The sequence below is a fragment of the Halichoerus grypus genome, chromosome 1, assembly GCF_964656455.1.
Source record: "Halichoerus grypus chromosome 1, mHalGry1.hap1.1, whole genome shotgun sequence".
Classification (NCBI taxonomy): Eukaryota; Metazoa; Chordata; class Mammalia; order Carnivora; family Phocidae; genus Halichoerus; species Halichoerus grypus.
The window spans coordinates 204,274,652-204,289,811 of NC_135712.1; the positions used below are offsets into that span (position 1 = coordinate 204,274,652).

At 56.1% G+C, this 15,160-nt stretch overlaps 1 protein-coding gene across 1 annotated transcript in view; it reads left to right on the forward strand.

Moving 5' to 3' along the window:
- Positions 1–959: 959 nt before the first annotated feature.
- Positions 960–15,160, forward strand: part of CPAMD8 (C3 and PZP like alpha-2-macroglobulin domain containing 8) — a 74,911-nt gene continuing 60,710 nt past the window's right edge. Inside the window, exons 1-9 of the mRNA XM_036095335.2 lie at positions 960–1,095; positions 5,301–5,452; positions 7,031–7,053; positions 9,401–9,566; positions 9,647–9,699; positions 9,976–9,993; positions 10,407–10,461; positions 12,575–12,688; positions 14,145–14,229. Coding sequence (XP_035951228.2) covers positions 1,007–1,095; positions 5,301–5,452; positions 7,031–7,053; positions 9,401–9,566; positions 9,647–9,699; positions 9,976–9,993; positions 10,407–10,461; positions 12,575–12,688; positions 14,145–14,229 — 755 coding nt within the window. The 5' untranslated portion in view covers positions 960–1,006. The remainder of the gene's footprint in view (positions 1,096–5,300; positions 5,453–7,030; positions 7,054–9,400; positions 9,567–9,646; positions 9,700–9,975; positions 9,994–10,406; positions 10,462–12,574; positions 12,689–14,144; positions 14,230–15,160) is intronic.

The window sequence follows — 15,160 nt, forward strand, 5'->3', positions numbered from 1 at the left end:
TGTATGGCAGAGGGGAAAGGGAGGCCCAGAGAGGGAGGGGCCTGGCCCAGGGGATTCGTGGACAGCTGCAGGGGCGCGGAGAGGGTAGAAGTGACGACTGGCAGTCAGGAGCCCAGGGGCAGCTGCGCATCTGGAAGGTTCGTCCCTTGGCTAGCCTGTCTCCCCAATCCTGAGGCCACGTGCACTGCACAGGTCGCCGGGCTCTGGCTGGGGTGCGCGCCCTGCGGGGTCGCGGAGTGAAGGCGGCACGGAGATGCAACAGTCACCCGGAGGCCGGGGCGGGGCGAGTTCGCAGAGGGGGCCATGCAGGGGCGACTGGGGAGGAGGCTGGAGAGGAGGCAGGGGAGGACGGGTAGGGGGGCAGCCCCGGAAGGCGGTGGGTCCCAGGATGACGACCGGTGGAAAGGGGAGCGCAGAGGATGCGGCGAGAAGGAAAGGACAGCTTGGGTCCGAGGAAGGGGGAGGGTCCAGGGTGGGGTCAGGCCCGGGCAGGGGGCGGGGCAGTCCGGAGAAAGTCCCTGGAGGGGATGAGTCCCGAGAAGGGAGCGGGGGCGGGTCAGGGTCCGGAAAGGGGGCGGGGCGGGCGGCCCGGCTGGGAGGATGCGGAGAGCAGTGCAAGGAGGGGGCGAGGGGAATAGGGGCCCAGTCGGGTCCGAGGAGCGGGGAGGGCGTGGGCAGGGTCGGGGGGGTGATCCGCCCAGAGGTCCGGGCAGGGGGGCGGGGCGGGCCCGGGAGGGGGTGGGGGAGAGTGCACGGAGGGGATGAGTCCCGGGAAAGGCGCGGGGCGGGGCCGGGGGACGAGGCGGGTCCGGGGAGGGGGCTGGTCCGGGGCTGCCCCAGCTTGGCCGGCCGCGGAGCGGGGCGCATGGCGCCGTGCGCACGGCGCGGGGGCTGCGAACAAAGGGCCCCCGGCGGCGCAGGGGGCACCGGCGCGCTCGGACCCCGACCCTGGCCCAGCCCCGGCCCGGCCCCGTCCCTGGGCGCCGCGCCCCCGCGGAGCCGAAAAATGTGGGGCGCCCTGCTCTGCCCGCTGCTGTGGCGCCTGCTGCTGCTGCTGTCGCCGCGGGACGGCGTGTGCGCCGCGCCCCAGGCCCCGTGAGTTGCACCGGGCGACGGAGGAGGTTGGCTGTCTTCTCGGGGAGGGGGCCCCGGGGACCGGCTCAGAGAGGTGCAGCGACCTGTCCGAGGCTACACAGCGTCCGCACTGGGCGGGACCTAGACTCCTGGCCCCTGACTCCCAGGGGTCGGACTGGGAAGGGGGCACCCCCAGCCTTCAGAGGTGGCCACACGGAGGTACAGGGAGTCAGGGCCTCCTCCCCACCTCACCCCCTTGGTGTGACGGGGGCTGTCGTCTTGGGTGGCGATTTCAAGTTGTCCGTGGCCCGGAGGTAAGAGGTGCGTGTCTTCGCGGGGAAATAGGAGGAGAGACCTACCGTTCCGTTTTCCTTGGGAGGGCGTGGTGGCGGGGAGGAAGTGTTTGTTTTGCTTCCACATTTTTCTTGAAGTTTGACTACAGAGCTTCTGGTGAGTTGACACAGTGAGGAGGTGAATTAACTAGCCGCTAAGGAGAATTTCCCATGAGTTGGCTTCACCGGGAATATTTCCAGAACTGCCAAGTTGGGGTGAGCCCTGCAAGGCTGTGGGTTCAGGGGGGCCGCCTGGAGCTGCCCAAGCTCAGCCGTGTAGTCCAGCCTCAGCCTTGATGAGGTGGCTTGTTCAAGCGGCGCTTGCTTAGGAGTTCCCAGAAAACAGGTCAACCGTGGGACGAGGCGGGTGGTGTCGCTTTAGGATCACAGTTGGAAAAGTAAGACGCCACACTGCGCTTTGACCAATGGGATTTACCTCCCCTGGGCCTTGTGAAACTGGAATCCAGCAAATTTTTGTCCTGATCTTTCAAAGCAGGCATCCCTTAAAATAGAGGTTTTCAGCCCTGGGGGGGGGGGTGATTTTTGTTTTCCTGGGGTCATTGGGCAATTCTAGGGGCATTTTTGGTCCACATCTGGGGGAGGCAATGCTGCTGGAATCTACTGAGTGGAGGCCAGGGATGCTTCGAAACATTTGGCCATGCGCAGGTCCACCCCCGCCACAAAGCTTGACTGGGCCCTAAATTACAGACCTCGCCTCATAAAGACCAAGTTCAGAGTCTCTGGATTGCAGAGTTTCAAATGGTTCTCAGGAGTGTTTGCCTCTGACTAAAGTTGTCCTGGGATATTACCTTCTGTCAAGGGAAATGGAATCCCTGTGCTGGGAGACACGTGCTGCGAAGTACAAAATTACTGACCTGGGGTTCTAGATTAGTCGGCCTCTAAGCCACAGCTGTGGTCCACCCACTAGAGGGATTCCGATTTAGGAATTGCCCTGGATACCCACTTCTGTGACCTGTGTGATTTTTTTAAAAAAGATTTTATTTATTTATTTGAGAGAGAGCACCAGCGGGGGGAGGGGCAGAGGGAGAGGGAGAAGCAGGCTCCCCGCTGAGCAGACGCTTAACTGACTGAGCCACCCAGGTGCCCCAACCCATGTGATTTTTGCATGAGGAATCCCTGACCCCAGAAAGCAGCACAAATTTGCACGTTGTCATAAGACCAGTACTGTCTAGGGCGCTTGGGTGGCTCAGATGGTTGAGCGTCTACCTTCGGCTCAGGTCATGATCCCAGAGTCCTGGGATTGAGTCCACATCGGGCTCTTTGCTCAGCGAGGAGTCTGCTTCTCCCTCTGCCCTTCACCCTGCTTGTGCTCTCTCTCTCTCTCAAAAAAATAAATAAAATAAAATTTAAAAAAGACCAGTACTGTCTACTCTTTACCAAACACCACCATTCCCAGGCCGGGACTTCTGAGACCTTCTAAGACTTAAACCAGTGTCAGTCCTGATGCCGGGGGGCCGGGGGTGGGGGGTGGGAGGGTGGTGGTGGTGCATCAGGTCAACGATGCTTGGCTGGCAAGCATCCCAGCAGCCGCAACTCCTGAATCTCGGGGAGAGTTAATTTGGTTCTGTTGGGTTCTCGAGGCCCTTTGGGTGAAAAATCTAACTCAGATCTGGATACGGGCTTTAAGAGGCAACCAAGGAACATGAACATGTGGATTGTCTATTCCCCAAATGCTCTCCCATGGTCTGTATGTGCTATGTGGGAGGTCTGGGGGTCAGCTGGGAGCTAGATGGAAAGATTATTCCTAGAGGAGGCTGAGGTCCCGCTGCGGCGGGACAGGACACGTAGGAAGCCAGAGTCACTGCACGCCCGGGTCGGTGTTGGGATTAGATAATACACAGCACGCACCTAGGGTGATGATGGTTACATACCCAGGATCAGCACAGTTACGTACCCAGGATCACTGCATGCTGCGTGAACTGCTGAGGCCAGACACTGTGCATGGGAACTCAGGGAGCACCCTGCACCTTCTGGTGGGTGCTGGAGGCAGCAAACACTACACGTCACATACAAAGCAAGAGTTCCCGTGCTTGAGGCGGTATATGTTTACCCCACTGTCACTGCACGCACACCCCGTTTGCATGAGAATCCGAGAGAGCGCGTAAGACCCGGGATCAGTCCACATTCTGGTCAGTGCTGGATCTGGACAGTGCATTCAGGAACCCCAGGGTCACTGCATGCTCCAGATAATGCAGTCACATGCCCAGGACGAATGCATGCTCTGTGCATGGCTGAGGCCAGACGCTGCGCATAGAAAGCCGGTCATTGTGGGTGGTTGTTGGTGCTGGAGTAGGACGGAACATTGGACCCCCAGGTCGTTCCTGGTTCCAGTCATTGCTGGATCTGGGCTGTGCACGTACAAAACTAGGGTCTTTGCACATTCTCATCGGCGTTGGAGTTACATAGGAAGTACCTGGTATGTCCCGAGGTCCTTGCAGGCTCCGGGCAGTCCTGAAGTAGGACAGTCCACATAGGAAGCCAGAGCTGCTGAACTCTGGCCACTGTTCAAGCTGGACAGAGCCCAGTGGGCTGCCAGGGTCAGTGCTGCAGCCGGACGGTAGCCGACAGGAGCCCAGTGTGTCTTTTGAAATGCCAGATTTTTCATGAAGTTTTAATGAAGTCCAGTTTATCAGTGATTTCTTTGATGGATCGTGCTTTTAGCATCTTTAGTATCTTACACATGAACTCTTTGCCTAACCCCAGCTCCCAAAGCCTTTCTCCTGTTTTCTTCCAGGGCTTTTATAGTTTTACACGTATTAGATCTCTGACCCAGTTTGAGTTCACCTCAGTGTATGGTACTCAGGCAGGGTCTAAATTTGTCTCTTTGTGTGTGGACGTCTGGTTGTCCCAGAGGGGATTTTGGAGACACGAAAATCTCTCCTTCTCTCATTGCCTGGCCTAGTGGTTTCCCTTTCGCCCGCTTCCTTCTGGTGCCGGTAATGCTCCGCATGGCTGGGTTTGTGCCGCCTTTCCTGTCTGGGCTCTTGGTGTTTGCTGTGCTTTGTGAGCAGTTTTCGTGGTTAAAGATGAATGAGACTTTCTGATTATCCGCGGAAGGTTGTAGAACACCAGAGGCAGGAGCTCAGGTGGGGAGGACCTGTGTGCCTCAGGTCAGGTGCCCTAAGGGCGCCCCAAGGCTCTCCCCGGTCTGACTGTGGGACCTGTGGCATGTTCCTTCTCTTGGCGCGACAGCTTGCCCATCTGGAAAGTAAGATAATGTTCTCTACCTTCCAGGAGAGGCCGGTTTTGGCGCGACTGTTCGCGGAGCTTTTCCTGTTTGGGGCCATTTAGTTAATTTTCAGGGCTTTGTTCTTAGGATTAATGCTGCAGGAAGCTCCTTGTTTCTTTCCACTGGGTTCTGGAGTCTGGCCGCCTGGGTTTGCATCCTGGTCTCTTACTGGCTCAGGCACGTGGCTTGGCTTTCCAGGACTTAATTTCTGACTCTGTAAATGGCTTTTTGGCACTTGTCACAGGGTGGCTGTGGAGGATGAAGTGGGATCCTGCCAGTTATTCAGGAGAGTGGGTCACAGTGTTGGTGCGGCACTTGCAAAGGTCCTGTGGCAGAATGCGCTGACTGCAGAGGCCACAGGCCAGAATGCAGACATTGGAAGGGGGTGTGGTGCTGGGTAGATCCAGAGAGGCCAGATTCTTACATCGTCAGTGGGCTTCAGAGATGAATAAGCCAGCCCCTGGTCTCAAGGAGCTCACAGGTCGGTGGGGGGCCCATATACATAAAATGACAGTGTCATCACGGTGTGGGCAGCCGTGAGTGGAAGACCACGCAGGGAGCACCATGACCCAGCCAGAGAGGCAGGGAGGCCAGAGGTGGGTCAGACAGCCTTTGGCCTTCACTGAGGTTCTCCTCTCCTACAGGGCCTACTTGATTGCTGCACCCTCTGTCTTCCGCTCGGGAGTAGAGGAAGTCATCAGTGTGACCATCTTTAACTCCCCCCGAGAAGTCATGGTCCAGGCTCAGCTGGTGGCCCAGGGCGAGGAGGTGGCATGGAGCCAGGGAGCCATCCTGGGTAGGTCCCTGAGGTGGCTGACCAGGGCTTCCTCTTCCTTGGCAAAGTGGCCTTCGGGGCTCAGGCGATGTGGGCATTGCTTTGCTTCTCTCCCATCCCACCTCCCAGCAGGGGAGGGAGAACAGACTGCTTTCCCCCCACTTTTCAGATGGGGAGAGTGAGACCCAGGAGGGGCAGCCACCTGCCCCGTCTAGGAAACCAGAGTGAATTGTTCCTCTGAAGCCCAGGTTCTGTGGGTGCAGATCTGGATGGAGTCGGGCATCCTTCCGGCTACAGGTGGGACCGGGGCCCAGAGGGACTCTCAGGACCGCTTCAGACCGCTGGCTGAGCTATTCTAGCGCCCCCGTGGTGTTAGATGCAGACTCCAGGCTTCCAGCCAGACTCACTGAGTTGGACTCAGGCCCCCAGCCAGCCTCTGTCCGGCTGTCCTTGGGAAACTGCAGATAACAACCGCGCGGGCCTCCTGGATCCAGGTGGTGAGAGCGGGGAGCTGCCCAGGGCCTGTGGTCCAGCACGCCGCAGGAGACACAGAGGGTGATGTCGGGGCTCTCAGGCCCGCGACGCAGCGCCTGGCCTCGGGGAGAGGCGGGCCTGGAGTGGAAACCAGGAGAGGGCTTGGGTGGGCAGGAGTGCAGGCAGTCCTGACTCCGTGGGCCACCCCAAAACCCACATCAGGTTGGCTTCAGCAACAGAGTGTTTACGGGCTCCCATAACTAGGGAAGTCCACTGGCATCTCGGGCTGTCCTCTCCCAGCCCCACTTCTGAATGGGCCCGCGTCTCCCCGAAGCCGAGAGAGTGACGGGTTCTCCAGACCACTGAGAATGTCCCAGCGTTTTCTCTGATTGGCCGAACTTGGGTCACGTGCTCAATCGTGACCCAACTGATTGGCCCATTTTGGGTCATGTGCTCAACTCTGAACCAATCACTGTGACTGGGGGAGGGCCTCTGTAGATTTTCACAGAGCCCCGAGAGAGGGACGGAGCCACGCACACCTCCTAAACTGGGAGCTGGGCGGGTGGCTCCCCCAAGGAAATTGGGGTTCTGCTAGTAAAAAATGGGGAATGGAGACTGGGAGGCAAAAACAGTAGATGGCAAAATCAAGTCTTAGAGGCTAGAAAGCCCGGACAGGTGTCACAATGGTAAATGATTCAGCTTGGGTCAAGAGAGAGGTGATGGGAAAACAGATCTACTGGAGGGAGGTCCACTGGGGACCTCAGTCTCCTCTTCTTTCTCTCTACCCTTCTTCTTGTTCCACTCCCCGGGAGTTTTCTCTTTGCTCCCCTCACAGCTTACCTTGGACATGGGGCCAGGGGTGAAGTGAATTATTAAGTATGTAGGCTGGCCAACTTTCCCCCTGAATAGCTCAGCTTTGTCCATCCCCTCTGGCCTTCAAGCTCTCTCCGTCTTGGAGGGAACCTCTCACTTTTCTCAATCCCAGCCCAGCCCAGACCAGACCAGCATGATCCAGTGTGTGTGTTTGTCCACAGACAATCCCCCCCAGTTATAAAGCTGCAGCTCAGGGAGGCAGGCAAACCCAGCTCCCAATTTAACTGTTTTCATTTAATTTTTATTTTTTAGATAAAGGCACAATCAAACTCAAGGTAAGCTATGAATTTTTAACATCTTCATGAACCCTACCTTGGAAATAATTGATTGGAATGGAATAAGAGAAGTTTCGTGTGTGGTGAGAAAAATCAGTAACGGTGATGTCAACAATGAATAATGAAGAAAAAATTGAGAAAACTCACCCGTAATCCCATCCCCCCGTACTTTTCACTTTCTCGTGTTTCCCCATAAATCCTCATCCACATAAAGACGTTTCTTTCATAGTTGCAATTAAATGGTAGACCTCCTCGTGCTCCCTGCTATTTTCAATTAACTCACTGTGTAAACATACTTCCATGTGTTCAAATCTCTATAATTGTAATTTGCCTCCTATTGTTAACCACATCCTATTGCATCTCTTTTATGTACTAATTTACTAACTCTCTCCACCTTGTACATGGTTAGATTTTTTTAAAGATTGTTTTCAGGGTTTTGATAACGTAATCCAAACATTGCGAGCATCTTTGTACATAAATATGTCTTAGCATTCTTTTTTTAAAAGATTCTATTTATTTATTTGAGAGAGGGAGAGAGAGTGTGCATGCATGTGTGTGCATGTGTGGGCACGTGTGGGGGTGGGGGGCAGAGGGGGAGGGAGAAGCAGGCTCCCCGATGAGCAGGGAGCCAGTTGTGCGGCTCGATCCTGGGACTCTGGGATCATGACCTGAGCTGAAGGCAGATGCTTCACTGACTGAGCCACCCAGGCGCCCCAAAAATGTCTTAGCATTCTGAATGCCTGCCTTAGGCTGAACACCCCAAAAGAAGAATGACCAGGTTAGGAACCAAGCCTCTTGCTTGGTCCTGCTTTGTCTTCGAAGACACAGCAATGCCCCTGCACAGCACCACCTGTAGAATTACTCAGGTAATTCTCTGATGTGGGTTGTTTTTTTTTTTTGAAGATTTTATTTATTTATTTGACAGAGAGAGGGAGAGAGACAGCGAGAGAGGGAACACAAGCAGGGGGAGTGGGAGAGGGAGAAGCAGGCTTCCCGCCGAGCAAGGAGCCCGATGCGGGGCTGAAACCCAGGACCCTGGGATCATGACCTGAGCCGAAGGCAGACACTTAACGACTGAGCCACCCAGGCGCCCCTCTGATGTGGGTTTTTAAACAGGAGTCCTTGGATTTCAAGAGGTTCACAACACTGAAATTATAGGCGTTTTCTGGGTTAGCTGTTCCTTAACTTTTATCAGGCACTCAAAGGAATCCCGGAATGAATGGGCAACATCGAGAGTCATGCTGAATTACAGCGTGCCCTCCCCCAGGGATCAGTACAATGTCCGAAGCCATTCCTCTCCCCTGCAGGGTGTCCCTAGTGCCTGAGTGCTGTGGGACAGAGGCCTTCCTGCCTTACTGATGACGGTAGAAGCTTTTCTCTTAAGGCAGCAGCTCCCACCTGGTGGGGATGTTTGCCCTCTCCCCCGCCCCCGGCCCCAGGACATCGGGTAGTGTCTGGAGACCTTTTTGGTTGTCACAACTGGGGAGGGCACCTCCCGTGTGTTCAGCACCCCCACAGTGCTCAGGATAGCTCCATGACCTAGAAAGAGCCAGCCCCAGATGTCAATAGTTGGGAAGCCCTTGATAAGTCCCCTAGAGCTGCCCTTTGAGCAGGTTGGCTTTCTTGTGAATCAGAAAGCAGGGCCGCGCTGGACAGGGGTTAAGATTATGCATGATCCCTGCCCACTGCCCCTCGGAAGGCACTCTTCACAGGATCGGTGCTGTGGATTTGTAGATGAGACCAGTGAAGGGCTGTATAATTCTAGGAGAGGGGGCCAGGGGATCTTCAGACTAGACTAGAGACTCTAAAAAAGGTCTTGGGATCTTTAACTCTTAAAATACCTCCTGATGAGCAATTCTCAACTTGGGTGGGGGGGGGGTTCTGGCTCCTCAGGGAACACTGGCAGCGGCTGGAGACATTTCTGGTTGTCATAACTGTAGGGTGGGGTGGGAGGGGGAGGGAAGGGTCCTATGGCATCTGGTGGGCGGAGGCTAGGGATGCCGCTCAACACCCTGCAATGGCGAGGTGGCCTCCCCCTGCAAAGACTGATCCAGTCCAGGGATGCCTGGGTGGCTCAGTTGTTAAGCATCTGCCTTTGGCTCAGGTCATGATCCCAGGGTCCTGGGATCGAGCCCCGCATCGGGCTCCCTGCTCGGCGGGAAGCCTGCTTCTCCCTCTCCCATTCCCCCTGCTTGTGTTCCCTCTCTCACTGTGTCTCTCTCTGTCAAATAAATAAATAAAATCTTTAAAAAAAAAAAAAAAAAAAGACTGATCCAGTCCTAAGTGTCATTGGTGCCAACGTTGAGAAACACTCTGTCGTTCGCAAAGCTCTGTGCTCTGCCTGCAGGTGCCCACGGGCCTCCGGGGCCAGGCCCTCCTGCAGGTGTGGGGCCGCGGCGGGCGGGCGCAGGAGGGCCCCCTCTTCCACAACCAGACCTCCGTGACTGTGGACGGCCGGGGCGCCTCCGTGTTCATCCAGACCGACAAGCCGGTGTACAAGCCCCGACACCGAGGTGGGCAGCTCGCGCAGGCTGCGGGGGGGGAGGGCCAGCCACGCCCGGAGCTGCCACACGACTGTCTCCTTCCCTTCCAGTGCTCATAAGCATCTTCACTGTCACCCCGAACCTGAGGCCCGTCAGCCAGAAGGTGAGATCAGCTTCTAAAACCCTGTGCCTGGAACACACCGGCCCGGGACCACCTGGCCAGGGGCACCGCCAGCAACTGGGCTTTCTCCCCTGTTCCTTCCAGATTCGACCTCCGTTCTGGGTTTTGTCCTGGGGCTCCGAGTCCCCTGGGGAGCCAGGGGGAGGTCTGTGGGACAGAGGGAGGCCAGAGCACGGCTGGGCGGGTGGTGCATGCTCAGAGGGCTGGGGGCCTGCAGGGGCTGTGCTCACTGCCTGTCTGTCTGTCTGTCTGTTGCAGCTGGAAGCCTACATTCTGGTGAGTGGTGTGCAACCCCGTCCGCTCTGACTCGGGGCCCGTTAGCCTGCTCTCTGTCTTGCCCGAGCGACCGTCTGCTGCCGAGGTAGATCCTACCTGTCCCAGCACCTCACGAGGCTGGGACTGGGTCTATCCCTGGGCCCCGCATCTGCCCTGGGACAGGCCAAGCACGTGTCTCTGTAGATTTGCACACGGTTCCCTAAAGGAGGAGCAGATCCAGCCCCTTTTGTCCCTGTGTCCTCAGACCAGTCCCTTCTGTGCCCCGAGCTTTCATTTGCTCCCCTGTATATGGCTGATCTGGGGGCCTGCCCTCCACACTTGTCCCACCCTAGAGAGAGGGCTCAGAGGGTGCACACATGTGCTGGGGACACGCCGGCTGCCCTGAGCTGACTATGGGTGTTTGTCCCCCGCAGGACCCCAGGGGCTCGAGGATGACAGAGTGGAGACACTTGGAGCCGTTCTGCTGCGGTGAGCCTCTGCCCCTCCCCTTCCCTTTCTCCTTCTACAGTTTTGGGGGCTGCACCTTTGGGTGGCAGGTGCAATAAATCTTCCAGGGAGCTAGAATGTTCTCTGAATGCATCCCTTCCCTGCAGCCCTGCACCCCACCCATGTTTCCCTGGTCCCGGCATCCAGCTGGGGCTGCTGCATTGAACTTGAGGCCTTTTGGGGGAACATCAGGGTCTTGTTTGTCAGCAGCCCCCATCTTCCTCCCACTGCAGATCTTCCACCTCATCATCCCCTTGGGGGCTCCTGGACCCCGAGTGCCTCTGTGAGTGCAGAGCCTCTAGGAGGCAGGTGGATTGTGGTGGTTTGTGCAATGCCACACTTCCGGTCCCCTCATCTGCCCTTGAGCCCTCTCTCCGGTTCCGAGGTGCTTGGGGAGGGCTGACAAGCAGGGACAGGGCTTCTGTGACTGTCCTTCCTTGAGTTCTGAGCCTGGGGCTGCACGGGCTACTGTGCAGCCAAGGGCAGGACTCTCGGACTCTCTTGGTGACCCATCCCACCTTCTTGCCTGGCACTCCGCCTGCTTTCCTCTACTCTACCCTCCCCATCGGCCGCTTTCCCTCCCTCTCGCTAACTCTCTGTCTTCCTACCAGCAGATATCTGCTGGGCACTGAAGTAGATGCTGACAAAGGGTGAACTTTCTGCCCAATGGGGGAAGCAGGTATTAAACCACACGATAACATCTGCCATGATGAGCGCTAGGAGGGAGAAGTACAAACTCAGAGAGGACAAAACGGGGTTCTTGCCCAGCCCGGGGCAGCAGGGACAATCCTGGAAGGCTGCCTGGAGGAAAAGCCTTTCCAGCAACAAAGTGAGAAGGAGCAGAGGTTAGCCGGGCAAAGTGAGGGAATGTGTTCCAGACAGAGGCCCAGCATGCAAGAGGCCCGGTGGATGGCAGGGAGAGTGAAGCTGGGCACAGGAGGGAGCCCCACGTGTCAGGAGTGCTGACACCAGAAGCAACAGTGAGACCAGGGGGCCTCTCGGGCTGCAGGGAGGTGTATGGACTTGATCTTCAGAACACAGAGGAAGGGAATTTAAAAAACTCGCATTTAAAAAACTCCTTGCGATGCCTTTGGCTCAGGTCATGATCCCGGAGTCCTGGGATCGAGCCCCACATTGGGCTCCCTGCTCAGCAGGAGGCCTGCTTCTCCCTCTCCCTCTGCTCCCCCTGCTTGTGTTCCCTCTCTCGCTGTCTCTCTCTCTCTGTCAAATAAATTAATTAAATCTTTAAAAAAAAAATAAAAAAAATAAACTCCTTGCGATATGTGTAGACCAGGGGTTCTCAACTGGCGTGATTTTGCTCCCGTCCTGGCGGGATGTCTAGTAACGTTGGCCACGGGCTAATGAGGCCCCATAGAAAATGTATGTTGGTAACATACAGCCCCAAACCTCCTCTGACTGTCAAAGGCTTTGAATATAAGAGGAAAGAGACCTTTTGCCGTCAGGTTTCCCAATTCCACAGTGACGGAGAGAAGCGGTGGGGACTGTTGTAGTCTCTGGGTTTTCTCTGGAGTCCCGCGGAGCTGCTCTCATGGTGTCACTGTTGGGGACAGGCAGAGCAAGTCCCACTCGGGAGTGACAGATCCCCAAGCGGTGTTTGGAGTCTTTGCGCCCATCCAGATTCCTGCATTGGAGGCTCGTGGAAAATCCCGACTCTCCTCCCAGCATGAAAACAGCTCCCATCGGGGTTCCAAGGAACAGACCCGAAGCCAAAGCCGCCTTCTCTGCCTGAGGCTGGTGGCATTTCATGGGGGCCCATTTACAGGGAGAGGGGTGCTCTGTCTTGAAGCCTGTTCAGAATCCGTGCTCAATTTGGGCAGCAGTTACCACCTGGTGGGCGGGAGGGGGGTAGCGGGGGGGTGGATTCTGCCCCCAGGGGACCTTGGCATTATGTGGGACTAGTTGGGGTTGCTGTGACTCGGGGGGAGGAGCTACTGTCATCGAGTGGGTGCAGGCCAGCGATGCTGCTCAATGTCCTGGGGTGCACAGGGCAGCCCCCACGCACGGCATCGGGTCAGGCCCGGCTGGCTCTGCGCACGCACTTGCCCCAGGGTGACTGTTGTCTCTCTGCACGCAGGTGTGGTCAACATGACCTTCCCCCTGTCTGACCAGCCGGTGCTGGGAGAATGGTTCATTTTCGTCCAAGTGCAAGGCCACGTGTACAACAAGTCCTTCGAAGTTCAGAAGTATGGTAAGCTGGAGAATCTTAGGATCTTGGGATTTCACATCCGGGCGAAACCACAGACCCGGTGAGGATGCCGACGAAGGGGGAGCACGGCGGCAGCCCCGTTGGCTGGGGCTCAGTGCAGAGAGCTGGGCACTCTGTCCTTTCCCTTTTAAGAATTGTCATAGAAACACACGTAACAAAATTTGCCATCTTCCCTCTTTGTAAATGTACGGTTGTGCAGCATTAAGGACATTCGTGTTGTTGGTAGACATCACCACCCTCCATTTCCAGAACTTTTGCATCTTCCCGGACTGAAAGGTGGTCCCCACGAAACACTAACTCCCCGTCCCCTTCCCCAGCCCCTGGCCAGCCCGTCATCCTACTTCCTGTTTCTGGGACTCTGACTCATCCAGGTGCTTCGTGGAAGGGGGACCTTACAGTATTTGTCCTTTTGCGTCTGGCGTATTTCACTCAGCATGATGTCCTCCAGGTTCATCCATGTCGTAGCCTGGGTCAGAATTCCCTTCCTTTTAATTTTTAATTTTTATTATTTTTTAAAGATTTTATTTATTTATTTATTTGACTGAGAGAGCGCGCACAAGCGGGGGAGCGGCAAGCAGAGGGAGAGGGAGAAGCAGCTCCCCGAGGAGCAGGGAGCCCGATGTGGGGCTCGATCCCAGAACCCTGAGATCATGACCTGAGCCAAAGGCAGACGCTTAACTGACTGAGCCACCCAGGTGCCCCCTCCCTTCCTTTTTAAGTCTGTTTCTTTTGGTTCTTCCGTTGTCATCCCGACCCTGTGCACGGATGGGGGAGCTGAGACGTTGAGATCCATTCAGGAAATTGCTCATGTTAACAGGAGCTGGGCAACAAACATGGACCAGAGCCACTTACTCTGCTTCTGTGCTGAAATTCTCCCTTAACCTGGTCAAGGGTTTCTCCTTTCAAGAGGAAGGCCCTAGAAGGAAAGGCTGTAGAGGGCAGGGCTGTTGGTTGCAAGCGGCAGAATCCCAGTGCAACCTCTGGAAATAAAAGGAAAGGAATTTATGGCCTTGCCTCACAAGCTTGAAGGACCAGCTTCTTCGCGTTTCCTCCGTGCGGCTTCTGGGTGTCCGGGTGTCCGTCCCTCCTCCCCAAGCTGCCCAGGGTGACCAGATGGCTGGACGCTCCCAGGGCTGAGCCACTCATGCACCTCTGGGCCGGGCTGCATGCAGAGCACATGGCCTAAAAGTGATGAGATGTGGGCCTCTCAGGAGAAAAAGTGTGCGTCCCCCCAAAATAGGAAATAGATGTGGGTCAGCAAAATCCCCAGAATGCTGCCCACGCTCAACGAAGGGTGGGGGTGTGGATTCCTGTGGTGTTGGCCGCTCGGTGGCCCGGGGCTGCGGCTTTGCCGTTATCCCTCCCACAGCTCCAGGACTTTCTGAGGCCACCCCAGCGGTGGGAGCCGCCCCTCCCTCTCTCTGCTCTCTCCTTCCAGTGTTGCCGAAATTTGAGCTCCTTATCGACCCGCCCCAGTATATCCGGGACCTGGACACATGCGAGAAGGGCACTGTGCGGGCCAGGTGAGAAAGAGGTGGCCCGCATGGGCAAGCCCCTCCCCCTGTAGACACGCCCCTCCCCTGTAGACACGTCCCTTCCCCGGGACACGCCCCCATGGGCATGCCCCTTCTCTCTCAGACACGCCCCTGGGGGGGGTATTCCCCTCTTCCAGCCGTTATTCCCCTCTTCCAGCTCTTATTCCCCTCCCCCTGGGAGGGCACCCATCTCCCTTCCCTTCCAGTGTCCCCCCCCTTCCTTGCAAACAGCACCCACAGAGAATGGGCTGACCTGCAAGGGATTTCTTGAAGGGATTACCTGTCTCATGACCAGGTTAATGACCAGCTCCAAAGTGAGGGTTGACCAGAGGGTGTCTGGGACGCTGTCCCTTTCTGGGGCCCTCCAGGGAGAGTCCTCCAAGACTTGTGTTCCCGCCCAGCTCTGCCACCTCCTAGAACTTGTGGTTGAGACGGTTCTACTGCCTTCCGCTCCTCCAGCTGTGTGGGGTTTTTTTTTGTTTTTTTTGTTTTTTTAAGTAATCTCTACTGCTAACGTGGGGCTCAAACTCATGACCCTGAGATCAAGAGTGCCTCACTCTACTGACCAAACTAGCCACGTGCCCCTGCTACATGTGTTTTAAAATCCAAGGATGTTGTCAACTATACTTAAATAAAATTTTAAAAAATAAAATAAAATCCAAGGATGTGTTGGGTACACACACCTTTTTTATAGTCTAGAAAATACTATCAAAATGCCTGGTGTTATTTTTTTATTCACTGTGATCTGCCGTCTTGCTTGTGGGCCCTGTAGGCAGGTGTCCCCTCTGCATAAGGCATGACAAACATACATTTAAGTTTTACCAGCATCTCTGAGAGGATAGTTTTATTGGGGTGAGGAAACTGAGCAGTCTGATCCCTGGTTCAAAGTTGAATTCACAGGGCACTTAGGCCCAGGTTT